The 16,259-nt window shown below is 47.1% G+C and overlaps 1 protein-coding gene across 1 annotated transcript in view; it reads right to left on the bottom strand.

The window, feature by feature from the left end:
- The window catches only part of LOC138774416 (uncharacterized), a 62,269-nt gene extending 46,073 nt beyond the window's left edge, over positions 1–16,196 (bottom strand). Inside the window, exon 1 of the mRNA XM_069955252.1 lies at positions 15,976–16,196. Coding sequence (XP_069811353.1) covers positions 15,976–16,051 — 76 coding nt within the window. The 5' untranslated portion in view covers positions 16,052–16,196. The remainder of the gene's footprint in view (positions 1–15,975) is intronic.
- Positions 16,197–16,259: the final 63 nt, after the last annotated feature.

Here is a 16,259-nt window from a genome sequence, read left to right as displayed (position 1 = left end):
CGTCAGCTGACCGGCCATTCAGAAGATAGAGAGCGCGGGACCCGGGGATGAAGACAGCACGGAGAAGACCTGACAGGTAATGTATGATGCTGCTGCTGCTGTCAAATCGACGGTCGCCCGCCGCGCACCGCTATTCAACCGTAGCGATATGCGGTGGGGGAATGATGATCTGGCCCTAAATGAACGATCAGCCGATGACACGATCATCGGCTGATCGTTCTCTCTATTTCCCCGAACGATAATCGGCCGAATCGGGCCAAATGGGGCCGATCCGGCTGATTATTGTTACTGTGGAATAGGGCCCTTAGACTTTAAATCGGGCTTTATCTCGGGGTGGGTGCGCAATATTGTCAGTCTGTAAAAGTGGCGTAATTCTGGGACCTGGGAGTCTTTAATTCATCCATGCATGCTCCCCCTACTGTGCCAGTTCCATTTCTGTGGTGTTTCCATCACTTTCTTAAGGTTTAAGGTGTACCAGACACCCTCACTTGCCAAATAGGAGGCCCCTGAAAAAATGTTCGAGTCTCCCATTGACTTTAAAGGGGTTCGCTACTCGAATCGAGCATTGGAAAATACTTGACTCGAGTAACGGGCATTGGAGCATTTTTGTACTTGCTCATATCTAGTCTGGACATTACAGTACAATGAGGTGTGAGGGATACCTGAGTATACCACAGTAAGGGCGCTGCACGATCAGAAACATTCTCAGTTCTTCTCACTGGTGATTTGTGAATGACTGGAAAGAGCTGCAATAAACTGAACTACCGCTAGAAGTCACTAATGCTTCATTGATCTCACAAGGTGTAACTCCTTCACTGCTTGCTGTCAACTATTCCATATAGAAAACGCTCACAGCTCTAACAATTTTTTGTTGGCCAATAAAGGTATCACTCCTAAAATACTTTGATTACAAGTATTTACCACGATATATAGAAACGTTAGCAGATTGTCCGCCCTATTAGCATTGCTCTTTTATCTTAGGATAGATATATGTTTATCCCAGACATGTTTAAATTCGGTTATTGTAGATTTACCTACCACATCTGCTGGGAGTTTGTTCTAAGTATCTACTACTGTTTCAGTAAAGTAATATTTTCTTGAGTTGTTTCTGACCTTTTTTCCCCCAACCGATAATGTACCCTTGTTCTTGTGTTCAGCTTTTTTCTTTAAAACACTTCCCTCTTAAACCTTATTTAGTCCTTTAACATGGTTGTTCTGGTACCGCATACCACCAGGCTGAAGTCCTGTCATGTCTCTAGGTTTGTGTCCTGTCACGTGTCTCTAGGTTTGTGTCCTGTCACGTGTCTCTAGGTTTGGGTCCTGTCACGTGTCTCTAGGTTTGGGACCTGTAACATGTCTCTAGGTTTGGGTTCTGTCACGTATCTCTAGGTTTGGGTCCTGTCACGTGTCTCTAGGTTTGGGTCCTGTCACGTGTCTCTAGGTTTGGGTCCTGTCACGTGTCTCTAGGTTTGTGTCCTGTCACGTGTCTCTAGGTTTGGGTTCTGTCACGTATCTCTAGGTTTGGGTTCTGTCACGTATATATAGGTTTGTGTCCTGTCACGTATCTCTAGGTTTGTGTCCTGTCACGTGTCTCTAGGTTTGGGTTCTGTCACGTATCTCTAGGTTTGGGTCCTGTCACGTGTCTCTAGGTTTGGGTTCTGTCACGTATCTCTAGGTTTGGGTTCTGTCACGTATATATAGGTTTGTGTCCTGTCACGTATCTCTAGGTTTGTGTCCTGTCACGTGTCTCTAGGTTTGGGTCCTGTAACATGTCTCTAGGTTTGGGTCCTGTCATGTCTCTAGATTTGGGTCCTGTCACGTGTCTCTAGGTTTGGGTTCTGTCACATATCTCTAGGTTTGTGTCCTGTCACGTATCTCTAGGTTTGGGTCCTGTCACGTGTCTCTAGGTTTGGGTCCTGTCACGTGTCTCTAGGTTTGGGTCCTGTCACGTGTCTCTAGGTTTGGGTCCTGTCACGTGTCTCTAGGTTTGGGTCCTGTCACGTGCCTCTAGGTTTGGGTCCTGTCACGTGTCTCTAGGTTTGGGTCCTGTCACGTGTCTCTAGGTTTGGGTCCTGTCACGTGTCTCTAGGTTTGGGTCCTGTCACGTGTCTCTAGGTTTGGGTCCTGTCACGTGTCTCTAGGTTTGGGTCCTGTAACGTGTCTCTAGGTTTGGGTCCTGTCACGTGTCTCTAGGTTTGGGTTCTGTCACATATCTCTAGGTTTGTGTCCTGTCACGTGTCTCTAGGTTTGGGTCCTGTCACGTGTCTCTAGGTTTAGGTCCTGTCACGTGTCTCTAGGTTTGGGTCCTGTCACGTGTCTCTAGGTTTGGGTCCTGTCACGTGTCTCTAGGTTTAGGTCCAGTCACGTGTCTTTAGGTTTGGGTCCAGTCACGTGTCTTTAGGTTTGGGTTCTGTCACGTGTTTCTCGGTTTGGGTCCTGACATCTGTCTCTAGGTTTGGGTCCTGTCAAGTGTCTCTAGGTTTGGGTCCTGTCAAGTGTCTCTAGGTTTGGGTCCTGTCACGTGTCTTTAGGTTTGGGTCCAGTCACGTGTCTTTAGGTTTGGGTTCTGTCATGTGTTTCTCGGTTTGGGTCCTGTCATCTCTCTAGGTTTGGGTCCTGTCACGTGTCTCTCGGTTTGGGTCATGTCATCTGTCTCTAGGTTTGGGTTTTGTCATGTGTCTTTGCTTCAGGTTCTGTCATATGTCGTGGGTTTGAGTCTTGTCATGATCCAGGAGGGTGGTGAATACTTTTGCACAGCGCTGCCGGACCCTGCGGGTGATTCGCTGTGGGTGTGGTGATGGGCATTGTCTTTTAGTCTGGAGAATTTCCGCTCCTTGTTTTCCTCACAGATGGCAATGGTTTTATATCTTCTGGGGTTGTGGTTGGCAGAGGAGCAGGTATCACTTGGCCACTACAAGACTGAGAACGCAGTGAGATCCCCATATTCTTATTATTACAGATCGCGGCGGCATGCCCGGCCTGTTTCTTATCACAGTCGTAATAAAGTGCCCGGACTGTTTCCTATTAATGTTCTTGGAGCAAAGACCAGATAAACAGAACATTTCCCAGACTGCGTCTCCTATCTGATGTCATGTCTTCTCCTCTAGTCACACCCAGAGCTGCATACGGAACTCTGCTTGTTGACATTATATAACAGCAGAATAGTGAGTGCAGCTCTGGAGGAGAAGACATGATATAACAGCAGAACAGTGAGTACAGCTCTGGGAGTGACTGACGTATAAGACACGATATAACAGCAGAATAGTGAGTGCAGCTCTGGAGGTGGCTGGAGGATAACACATGATATAACTGCAGAATAGTGAGTGCAGCTCTGCAGGTACCTGATAAAGCCTAGTTTCTCAGCACTGTATATAGGAATCCTCCACACTGTAGTATATAGCAGTGCCTTCCGTGTATACTGTAGTGACTACAGAACAGGTGCCAATCTAAGTGGGCACGGATTCCCTGGTGTCGGTTGTTGGCAGATGGCATGGAAAAATCTCCTCAGATCTGGGGCCGTGGCGCACCTGTCATCGTTCTCATTCGCCAGCGTTAAACCGCATCCGACATGGATGGCGATGGCTTCAGAGGAACCAATGTGGCAGCAGGAAGTCATTGCTGACAATAATTCAGGTCGTTTTGGTTTCAATTTAGCAGCCGGTAATGAAATCTTCATGTCATCTTAAGAAGCGTTTCCAGCAACTCCCACACTCCAAGGCCGCTGGGCTTAAAGGGGAACACCACTATGGAGAAATAGAGAACCAGATAACTCTCCAGGACTCCAGGTGACTCATAATTATATCAGGTCTCATACTCCAGTCACATCCAAAGCTGTTTCTATAATTGCGCTGATTGGCAATCAAAACAGAGACAGGCTCCTCTTGTGTAGTGCTCCCTATGATCCCTCCAGTCTGTATACACTTTCAGCACCCGAGCTCCCACAATGCACTGGGATTCAGATCTCTGAGAACAGCTTTATATTCGATTGGACATGGAGAGAAGGAGCTGCTGCACATCACGCCTATGGCTAATTTAAAAACCGAGGCCAGGATGTTGGTATACAATTTGATCAAACCATATTGCCTCATGTACCACGTGCAGGTCCCCTGGTTCACATGAGTCCCTACACTAACTGCACACTGTGTCAGTCAGCGACCACTAACCCCGCAAAGTGAGCGCAAGCAGGGAAGGGAGGCCATAGAATAAGCCCTGCAACCCCAATGTCACAGGACCAAACCCCAAAAGGCCCCCCCAAACCCGGCAGGCGCCACCAGCGGAGAAAGTGGCCACCAAGCAAGACAAGTGTGAGCAAAAGGGAAAAGAGGGAAAAAAACACAATTAGCATAAAATTCATTATATATAAATTCATTATATGTAAAAATATAAAAAACAGTTTTTAGACCACAAGTCATGAGACTGACCGGCTCGTATGGAGCCGTCATGGAGTTCAAATGAGCGCAGCGTCGCAGAGAGAGATCCTATTTGATTTATCTGAGCTGGTTGCGGTAAGCTCCGCCCCTGTTGCACTCCGTGACGGTCTATATGTGGATTCTTCACGTTACCTGTATGCTAGCCGAGCGCAGCGTTGCAGAGAGAGATCCTATTTGATCTGAGTTGGTTGCGGTAAGCTCCGCCCCTTTTGTACTTCGTGACGGTCTATATTGGATTCTTCACGTTATTGAAGAGATTAGCGTTCCTACCTGTATCGCCTGCGGCGCTATAGACCCGGCGTACAGAGTACACCTACTACTAATACAATTTAAATTGCCTCATTTGAACTCCATGACGGCTCCATACGAGCCGGTCAGTCTCATGACTTGTGGTCTAAAAACTGTTTTTTATATTTTTACATATAATGAATTTATATATAATGAATTTTATGCTAATTGTGTTTTTTTCCCTCTTTTCCCCGCCTCCCCCTCCCCCCCCCTTCCCACACCCTGGGGGCGTGTTTGGCGGGTTTTCCATGTGTTTAAATGTCAGTGCTGCCATGAGCTTGTTATGCACCTTTGTTCTGAGGAAGGGAGATTTTACTCCTGAAACATGTTAACTCTGTGCAATAAATTGTTACTGTTCTACTTATAATTGATCCAAGATACTGGCTTTACTCCAGAGACAGCGCTGGTTTTGCTTTTACCTCCTTTTTTTCTTTTTTATTTTCACTGTGTTCACTTTACGGGCCCTCTGTGAGGAGTATCCCGTCTTGGAGGTACTACCAGCATTTGCAGTCCAGGATTCATCAGCCGAACCATAGTCGAGTTGTGAAGGATTCACCCAAGATCCATACCCTGTTTAGGGTGATATGCTACTAGCCCAAGTGGCTAAAAGGTGAGCACGCTACCGCTCTCTTTCTTTATCAACCTAATCCCTCTGGTATCACACGAGGCGCCTGTGCCGTTTTTTGCCTCTTTTCTTTTTATGTTTTAATTTTGTAATGTTAACCCCCTATCACTTTAAAAATAAGGGATCATTCACACGATCCCCTAGCTGGAGCCCAGCCGCCGCTCGGCACGGATTCCCACCTCCCAGCAGCACAAATGACAGAAGAGCATGATGTGATCCGTGCCGCGATCCGCACTAGGACATGTCCTATTTTTTTCCCGGTGCGGGATTATGTCAATGGTCACATTCACTTTAATAGGCTGGGTTCACACTATGTATATTTGAGGCTGTATTTGGTCCTCATGTCAGGTCCTCATAGCAACCAAAACCAGGAGTGGATTGAAAACACAGAAAGGATCTGTTCACACAATGTTGAAATTGAGTGGATGGCCGCCATATAACAGTAAATAACGGCCATTATTTCAATACCATAGCCGTTGTTTTAAAATAACAGCAAATATTTGCCATTAAATGATGGCCATCCACTCAATTACAACATTATGTGAACAGAGCCTTTCTGTGTTTTCAATCCACTCCTGGTTTTGGTTGCTATACAGCCTCACAAATACAGCCTCAAATATACATAGTGTGAACCCAGCCTAAAGGTTCCTAAAATTGTCCGTGGTCGCGGGACGTGTGAATGCAGCCTAATTAATAAAAATCTGATACAATCACATAATCCTATCACCCGTGTTTCGTATTGATCTTGTGGACCAGTGCCAAGTGTGGATCTCAAAACCTAGAGCATTGCTACTGGGATCTTGGAGTCTCAAAACAAGCAGATCTCTGGGCAAAGATCACCGTGACCTACAGAAAGGAGAATGTTGTAAGGCAGCCGGCTCCATCTGGTGATAATGGACAGGGATTACGGCACAGCTGGCCCCCACCACTACCGATCAGAGGGCTGCTAAACCCGTTGGTTATAGCAGTGAGGAGGGGAGCAGCTGGACCCAGGGTGGGGGGGGTCTACATTCTTCTCCATTAACTGTAGATGGTACATGGCGCATCCATGTATCATATAGGGCACAAGGGCCCCAGAGCATGTTTTAAACAGGACCGAAACCGAGTGGGAAACCAGTCTGAGGGCAGTCACTACCTTCTTGCCATCTCAATGACTAGAAACCACGATAGCTTTAGGATATTTCCATGGGGCTGTAGTGGTGGATGTAATAACGCTCACTGAATGGTACCTAGGGACAAGCAACGCACAAATCCTTCTTGCTGATTAACCAGAGGAAGGTCACCTGACAGCACGCCAGCACCACTTATGTACGGCAGTGCAGTCCAGTCTACTGATCCTTTTCAGCCAGTTGAGCGGAGCGGAACAAAAATAACCACAACCCATCGTTAATGATGGAGATGCATGAAAACGTACTATTTGGGAGTCAGTCTGACTACAACACCAAGGAGCAGAGATGTAGCAGTGCTGAACACGTGACCAAACTTGAATAGAGATGAATGGAATGACCCCCACTGTGCCGTCCACAATGACAGGACACTGGGGTAGCACTTGCCCCCAGCTGAAGGAGCAGGAAAATATGTGTTCCGAAGCACTGGACGGTCTGGCTGGCCATGAAGGGGTGCAGACCCCGTTACACAATCCAAGGTTACTGTGAGTCAGGGAAGGCGTTTGTTTTCCTTCCCTGTGTTTTGTATTTGGGAGGTTATTGCTTTTCCTCGGTGCCTCGCAGCCAAATCCCGTCCATTCAGACTCAGCGTGAAATTCAATTAGTGAGACGCCTCCTGGGCGAAAACTGAGAACCTGTGTAAAGATCCTTCCTGAGGAGCGAGCATCGGTACTGAATACAAGACAGGAGGTGACCCAAAAAAATCACATCAAGTCTGAAACCCCAAAATAAAGGGTTCAGGGTTCACTCACATTATATACACACTGCGCAGTACGAGGGAAAGTCCATTCTTATTAGATTATCTAATGTTAATGTACATGCCCTGTTTTTTGGTCTTGATGGCTCAGGAGATGGTTCAGGAGCAGGAAAAAAAGAGCTGGACTGTGTACGGTCGAGAAAAAAAATGCACAATGAAGAAAAGACACAAAGTGAAATCCCTCTAACCGGAAACCAAAAAGGCAGAAAACCCAATAGTCCGCTCATATCGTCAGATAGCTGGTTTTAATCTAGGATCTGTTGTGGGCTCCATTCGGCAGGTAATGCAGTTATTGTTCTAAAAAACAACTTTTAAACTTGCAGCCGTGTCAAATTGGTGTGGTCTAGAGCAGTGATTTTCAACCTTTTTTGAGCCGCGGCACACTTTTTATACTTAAAAAATCCCGGGGCACACCACCAACCAAAATGGCACAAAATTACACTAAAACAGTACATATTATACATATACAGTGGTACCTTGGTTTAAGAGTAACTTGGTTTAAGAGCGTTTTGGTTTAAGAGCTCACAGTTTTTTCAAAATTGTGACTTGGTTTAAGAGCATTGCTTTGGTTTAAGAGCTCCCTGTACTGGGTGGGAGCGCTAGTGGGGGCGGAGCATGGTCTGCATAGCGGGGTCTACAGCCCTGTACTCTGACCCAGGAAGTCTCCCTCACCTTGCAAATCATAGCAGATTCACTTCAGGCTGGGGGCTTACATCAGGGGACAGGACTGTGGAGGTAATCTCTCCATAGCTGTAACCCCTCTCTCTCTGGACAGAGTGCTGCTATACTGTGCCCATCTGTCCTGCTCATTCCTTCCTGCGCCTTGCAGTCTCTGTCAGTTCTGATTGGTCCATGCTGAACACACACCCCTTCCTCATTGCTGTCATGTGACCACACAGACCTCTGACAGCAGCCCTGCTTCTCTATTCTAGCCTGTTGTACTACGCTCCTGCATTATGGGGATCTGCAGCTCCATCCTCTACAAACTGCTGCTGTGTTATCAGGTTTATGCACTTACTATACATTATACTCCACATACTGCTATACTGTACAGTAACTTATAATATCACATATTCTGCTGTTTCTGAATGTTTGTTTCATTAGTTTTACATGTTGTTCAGAATATAAAATCATTATTTTTGGGGTGTGGAACCAATTGTCTGCCTATCAGTGATTTCTTATGGGAAAATTTGCTTTGGTTTAAGAGTGGATTTGGATTACAAGCACAGTCCCGGAACGAATTATGCTCGTAATCCAAGGCACCACTGTAGTTAATAATATAGATTCTAAATGTATTTATACTCACTCAGTGTAAAACCTGGGCCTGTTTTCTTCTCCCCACCTGTGCTTCTCTCCTGTGCTTTTCTCCACCATACTTCTCCCCCCTACTTCTCTCCTGTGCTTCTCTCCACCATACTTCTCCCCCCTGCTTCTCTCCACCATACTTCTCTCCCCCCTGCTTCTCTCCTGTGCTTCTCTCCACCATACTTCTCTCCCCCCTGCTTCTGTCCACCATACTTCTCCCCCCTGCTTCTCTTCCCCATGCTTCTCTCCTCCATACTTCTCTCCTGTGCTTCTCTCCACCATACTTCTCCCCCCTGCTTCTCTCCTGTGCTTCCCTCCCCCATGCTTCTCTCTGTGCTTCTCTCCACCATACTTCTTTCCCCCCTGCTTCTCTCCACCAAACTTCTCTCCCCCCTGCTTCTCTCCGCTGTTCCTCTCCCCCATCCCCATGCTTCTCTCCCCCCTGTTTCTCCCCCATCCCCATGTTTCTCTCCCCCATCCCCATGTTTCTCTCCCCCGTTTCTCCCCCATCCCCATGCTCCTCTCCCCCATCCCCATGTTTCTCTCCCCCATCCCCAGGTTTCTCTCCCCCATTGTTTTCTCCTGTTTCTCTCCCCCATCCCCAGGTTTCTCTCCCCCCCCTTCCTCCTCACCTCCTCCAAGATGGTCGCCGCTGCTGTCTGCCTCACCTACTGGCCGCCCGTAGGGCCCGGACGTGCTCCTCCAATCAGCGGGGGCCGTAGCGCACACGTTGATTGGATGCGTGCATCACGGCCCGCCGCAGCGCACCACACTCCCGGCCTCCGCTAATTGGATAGGAGGAGCACGTCCGGGCGCTACAGGCGGCCTGTAGGTGAGGCGGACAGCAGCAGCGGGGCGATCGGCAGGGGCACCATAGTTTGGGGAACTTTTTCCGCGGCACACCCGACCATGTGTCGCGGCACACTAATTGAAAATCACTGGTCTAGAGTACCTGTGCCCTAGGATTGCGACACCCCTTAATCCCTCCTCCTCGTTCTCTTTAGTGTGGAGGGCCGTTGCTATGGTAAAATGCCAGGCACCGGCTAATGGATAACCAGCCACCAACCAAAGGCTAAGAACTTTTCTTTCTTGTCAATCAGATTTGTGCCAAAGTTTTGCACCTTCCCTCCTCATTCCTTTTCCCATCCCTGCACCTTGATGCTCTCTAACAATTGTGCAGGTGCTGCTAGTGTCTGAGGAGTTACTAGTGGCTCCTGGGGTTGGAGAAAACTCAGAGCCTGGCTACTAACCGCCTCAAGCCAGATCCAGCCTGAGGGCACATAAAGGCCCCATGGCTGTTCCATGCTCCTATGCACAGGACTGATATACTGGGGTACAAAAATATTCCAGTATATTGTATGGTTTCACCATTTGGACAAACACTATAACTCATACAGTAGGTCATTGATAAGTGTAAGTCAGTATAAAAAAATAATATGGTTTATTTTCTAACTTTCCTCTCCTACTGAATTAACCCCTAAGTGACTGCAAACATGCCTTCATATGGGGGACACTCAAGGGCCAGTTTGGGTGACCTGCAGTCAGGCCGGGACATGCGGCTACAATATGCTATAGAAAGGGGACACCCTTACCGTGCTGATGGGTTTCTTAATCCGCAACATTAAAGTACTACAGAAATTTAGTATTGCTGCAATCATGTCGACTTAGTAAATAAAGTGATCTAATAATTTATCCCACAAGACGAAGAGGTTAAAGTGTATGTACCACCCTTACATCGCATACATGAATTTTTTGGGCGCCGGTCTATTCCTAAGCACTGGCCAGGCATGAAGCACTTGAAGCGGGATGGTGTGACGATCTACTGTACCCTACTCTACCCTCTTGCCCAGCTACCTTCATGCCCGGGCCGATGCTCGGGAATAGACCAGCGCCGTGCACGGGAACGGGACCGCGGTTCAAAAAAGTACCACAGCATCGGAATCCCAGCGTTGTTCTATTCATGTAAAAAACAATAAAGCGATGGTAGAATTACTTTAAGAGTAGTAGAAACAAATTTCAGAACTGGTGCAGTTTGTTCATGTTGCCTCCAAAAAAACAGAATAAGATGTAATTGTAAAGTTTTATATTCTCCAAAATGTCCCAGATGAAAACTACAACTCATCTGGCAAAACAAGTGGGAGCCCTGGCGGCCTCATGGGCAGAAAAATATCAAGGTTACTGATCCCTGAATATGATGACAGAACTAATCTGTTGTTTAAAGCGATTTCGCAAAAGCCCAAAAGTAGTAAAAATGCCCCCGCCAAAAACAAACAAATATATCATAAATCTGGAGTCATATAATCGCCTCAACAAAATAAATGTATCACTAGTTGTTACTGTACAGCAAACGTCATAAAACCTCACAAAACAATGGTGGAACTGTGGCACTGCTGTGTTACTTCCACGGCCACACTGTATAAACATTATAAAATTATATGTACCCTAATTGTGCCATTACAATATACAACATATCCTGCAAAAACAACCAGAACTAGACTGATGGGAAGAAACAACAAAAACAGCCTGATCACTAAGGGGTAAAACAAATGAAAATCACTAACACATATGTACCTCAAAAGATCCAGTGTAGGGATCACAGCTTGCCCTGCCGCCCAAGGGCAAAAGGCTAAAAATATTATTGGCAACTATTCCTGCAGCAGCTTCTCTCCCCCTCTATTTTTGCAGCAGCTTCTCTCCCCCTCTACTTCTGCAGCAGCTTCTCTCCCCCTCTATTCCTGCTGCAGTCTCTCTCCCCCTCTATTACTGCAGCAGCTTCTCTTCCCCGCTATTCCCGCAGCAGCTTCCCTCCCCCCTCTAATCTTGCAGCAGCTTCTTTCCCCTCTATTCTTGCAGCAACTTCTCTCCCCCTTTATTCTTGCAGCAGCTTCCCTCCCCCTCTATTCTTGCAACAGCTTCTTCCCCCCTTCTATTCTTGCAGCAACTTCTCTCCCCTGCTATTCCTGCAGCAGCTTCACTCCCCCCTTTATTCTTGCAGCAACTTGTCTCCCCTCTATTCATGCAGCAGCTTCTCTCCCATGCTATTCCTACAGCAGCTTCTTTCCCTCTCTATTCTTGCAGCAGCTTCTCTCCCCTCTATTCTTGCAGCAGTTTCTCTCCCCCTCAATTCATGCAACAGCTTCTCTCCCAAGCTATTCCTACAGCAGCTTCTTTCCCCCTCCATTCTTGCAGCAGCTTCTCTCCCCTCTATTCTTGCAGCAGCTTCTCTCCCCCTCAATTCATGCAACAACTCTCCTCCTCTATCTGTGTAGCAGCTTCTCTCCCCCTCTATTCCTGCAGCAGCTTCTCTTCCCCTCTATTCCTGCAGCAGCTTCTCTCCCCTCTATTCTTGCAGCAGGCTCTTTTTTTCTCAATTCATGCAACAACTTCTTTCCCCCTCTATCCGTGTAGCAGCTTCACTCCCCCGCTATTCTTGCAGTAGCTTCTCTCCCCCTCTATTCATGCAGCAGCTTCTCTCCTCCTCTATTCTTGCAGCAGCTTCTTCTCCCCCACTGTTCTTGCAGAAGCTTCTTTCCTCCCTCTATTCTTGCAGCAGCTTCTTCTCCCCCTCTATTCTTGCAGAAGCTTCTTCCCCCCCCCCCTCTATTCTTGCAGCAGCTTCTCTCTCTCTCCATTCTTGCAGCTTCTTCTCCCCCTCTATTCTTGCAGAAGCTTCTTTCCCCCCCTCTATTCTTGCAGCAGCTTCTCTCTCTCTCCATTCTTGCAGCAGCTTCTCTCTCTCCATTCTTGCAGCAGCTTCTCTCTCCCCTTTATTCGTGTAGCAGCTTCTTTCTCCCCTCTATTCGTGCAGCAGCTTCTCTCCCCTTCTATTCCTGCAACAGCTTCTCTTTCCCCTCTATTCTTGCAGCAGCTTCTCTTCTTGTCTATTCTTGCAGCAGCTTCTCTCCTCCTCTATTCTTGCAGCAGCTTCTCTCCTTGTCTATTCTTGGAGCAGCTTCTCTCCTCCTCTATTCTTGCAGCAGCTTTTCTCTCCCTCTATTCCTGCAGTAACTTCTCTCCCCCTCTATTCTTGCAGCAGCTTCTCTCCTCCTTTTTTCTTGCAGCAGCTTCTCTCTCTATTCTTGCAGCAGCTTCTCTCTCCTCCTCTATTCTTGCAGCAGCTTCTCTCTCCTCCTCTATTCTTGCAGCAGCTTCTCTCTCCTCCTCTATTCTTGCAGCAGCTTCTCTCTCTCTATTCTTGCGGCAACTTCTCTCCCCCTCTATTCTTGCAGCAGCTTCTCTCCTCCTCTATTCATGCTGCAGCTTCTATTCTTGCAGCAGGAGACAGATCAGCAGAAGCCTATGGTGACATCTCACAGGAAGACAGGAAAAGAAATGTTCAGCTCTAAGACATAACAAGTTTTTTGTTAAAGTGCTAGATACAAAGAAAGATAGCAAAGAAAGGTGAAAGGTGTGTAAAGGAGGTCTGCAGACATTCAAAGGCGTCCTCAGATTTCTGAAGTGTATTTTAAAAACCTGTAGCACTCTTCTGGTCAGATATTTATTCCTAATAGGACGTCCTGCATCTATGGGTAACAAACCCATCCAATCACCTATGTGAGGGGTATAATAAATATGCGGGGGGACACAGAGGGAACATTACGTTATATTAATAGGAATTTTTATAGAGGTGAGTATGGAGATATTTGTTCAGCAGATTCGCGGATTGGTGTTGTGGTTGCAGAAAATCATCCTGACGCCTGACGGTCTGGGCTGGTTGGAGAAGATAAAGAAAATGACTTCAAGAAGATGCTCCCTGTAATCACTGGATGTAAATGCACTGTAATCCCTGATATAGCCTGCAGAGCGCCCGAGTGGGTGCCCCTACTTGTACCGGTATTGGGCACAGTAAATAGTGTGCCATATTGTTTGTCCCTCATTCTGTTCTATAAATGTTTGGGTTGGAGGCCTAAACCCTAAGACCCTGGGACAAAAGACTGTGGTGCGTGAAGAGTTATTAAAAAAAAATTGAGGTGGCTCTGTGTCTATAAATAAAGAGTAAATATAGCGAAATTATTAAAATAGGCAAAATAAAAATCTAAATTGGTGAAAGATTGCGGCAGAGCAGCGAGAATGAGCTCTGCTTATATGGGAGTAAGAAAAAACATTGGCCATCTTCCCTGTATGATCCCACCCATAGGGACCCACCTGCGGCCGGGCACATCATGTGGCGCTTCTACTCGTACACACATGTTACAAGTTATTAGAGCAGCTGCACGAGCCAGCACCGAGAGCGTTATAACCATATAAATGTCCAGCTTTGTTGCTTTTCACTTTTTATGAGGATGTAATAAAAGACGATGAGGAGGCAGAGAACGGATGAGATGAGATTACCGCCCCCGGTGCGACGCATGCGGCTCGTAATGAAGAATCAAAGCGCACGAATATTACAAAAAAACAGCAAAGAACAAAAACTCTGAAGAAATTCTCAAAAAAGGCAAATTGTTCCATTCATCTATATTATTACCTTTTCTTGTTTCCCTCAGTCATCTGTGAATTACGAGATAATTGCCGCCTTTACTGGAACATTAACAAACCTCCTGATGCAACGAAAGCGGAACATTTGTATTGACATTGGGATAACACATAAGGGTGTGAAGGACACTGCCATAATTTAGCCGCTCATCCTTTAGGACAGAGCTGGCGCCAGGACGAGCTGTTTCCGATGGACAGATCTCTGGAGCAAATATTGACGAGGAGCTCGAGCCTGGACGTAGGAAGCAGAGTGCACCACCTCCGGAGCCCACATCAATACAGGCTTTTATCTAACACTTTGCTTTCTATCAAACATGGCAGCACTTGCAGGATATTTTTAAGTTTTTTGCCGCACTGTGGTGTAATGAAAGGACCAGAGGCTTAGAGGCAAGAAAAGGCTCTCAGTGTTTAGGAAAAAATGGTGCAATCTGTTAGGCTACACAGAAAGATCACCATGTTTTCTGAAGCCTCTGCCAAATCCAAGGCAGGGTATTTTGCCAAGTGTATTGGAATGGATTTGGTTGGAAGTAGGCAGACAGGCCGGGTCTGGTTGGAACAGGGATGGGTCTGGTTGAATTCAAGCTGGGTCTGGTACAATCAGGGATGAGTCTAGTTGGATCAAGGCTAGGTCTGGTTGGATCAGTGCTGGGTCTGGTTGGATAAGGGATGAGTCTAGTTGGATCAAGGCTAGGTCTGGTTGGATGAGGGATGAGTCTAGTTAGGCTGCATTCACACGTTCAGTGTTTTTCCCGGTCCGTGATTGTGGTCCGGCAGCTACCTCCGTGATCTGTGCAAAACAGTCCGTTTTTCATCTGTTTTGCATCCGTTTTGTATCCGTGTCCGTTTTTTTCACGGATCTGTGTTAAAGCATTTTAAATTACATCGATTATATCACATCCGTGTTTTTCACGGATGAACACGGATGTCACATCCGTGAAAAACACGGATCCCATTGATTTCTATGGGGAATCCTTTCCGTGCTTCTGTTCCAAGTAATGACATGTCCTATTTTTTAACGGAACGGATCACAGATCCGTGAAATCACGGAACATCTGAATAGCCCAATAGAAAGCAATGGGCTGTAAAATTGTCCGTGCGCACGGATCCGTGAGCACGAACAACTTCCCAAAGCGTGTGAATGCAGCCTTAGAGCATTGCTGGGTCTGGTGGGATCGGGGTGAGTCTGGTTGGTCCAGTTGTGGGTCTGGTTAGATCAGTGCTGGGTATGGTAGGATCAGTGCTGGGTATGGTTGGATCATTGCTGGGTATGGTTGGATCATTGCTGGGTATGGTTGGATCAGTGCTGGGTCTAGTTGGATCAGGGATGGGTCTGGTTGGATCAGGGATGGGTCTGGTTGGATCAAGGCTAGGTCTGGTTGGATCAGTGCTGGGTATGGTTGGATCAGAGTTGGGTTTGGTCAGGTAAATGCGTGGGGCACTGAAACATGGTCCGATTGAATCTGGGTCTGGTTGGATCAGGGATGAGTCTAGTTAGATCATTGCTGGGTCTGGTTGGATCAGTGCTGAATCTGGTTGGATCGGGCTGAGTCTGGTTGGTTCAGGGATGGGTCTGGTTGAATTAGGGATGGGTCTGGTTGAATCAGGGATGAGTTTGGTTGGATCAGTGCTGGGTCTGGGTGGATCAGTGCTGGGTCTGGTTGGATCAGGGCTAGGTCTGGTTGGATCAGTGCTGGGTCTGGGTGGATCAGTGCTGGGTCTGGGTGGATCAGTGCTGGGTCTGGGTGGATCAGGGCTAGGTCTGGTTGGATCAGGGCTAGGACTGGTTGGATTGGGCTGAGTCTGGTTAGTTCAGGGATTAGTCTGGTTGGATCATAGTTGGGTTTGGTCAGGTAAATGTGTGGGACACTGACAAATTTGGTTGGGTGTGTGGGACAAAAACAAACTGATGAAACATGTTATATAATTACTTACTGTATATAATAGTGAAGTATACAACAGCTGCTCCATACTGTATATACGGCCTGTGCCGAGGATTATGGGGCAGCATTGGTTGTACTGATACTTAGCCTCCCCTAGTTAGACAATGACCTGAGTTTATGATTGCGGCTCTGATGACCCGGCCTGCAGTCACCCAGCGGGTTTCCCCTACTATCTGTACCTTGGCTATCAAGGCAGCTATTGGGTCAAAACAAAGGGGGGATCACTGAGGATCACATTAGGCCCCATTAATAAAATCCTGCGCCTGTTCCCCATAG

Source organism: Dendropsophus ebraccatus, chromosome 15, assembly GCF_027789765.1.
Source record: "Dendropsophus ebraccatus isolate aDenEbr1 chromosome 15, aDenEbr1.pat, whole genome shotgun sequence".
Lineage (NCBI taxonomy): Eukaryota > Metazoa > Chordata > Amphibia > Anura > Hylidae > Dendropsophus > Dendropsophus ebraccatus.
This window is presented reverse-complemented; position numbering and strand designations above follow the sequence as displayed.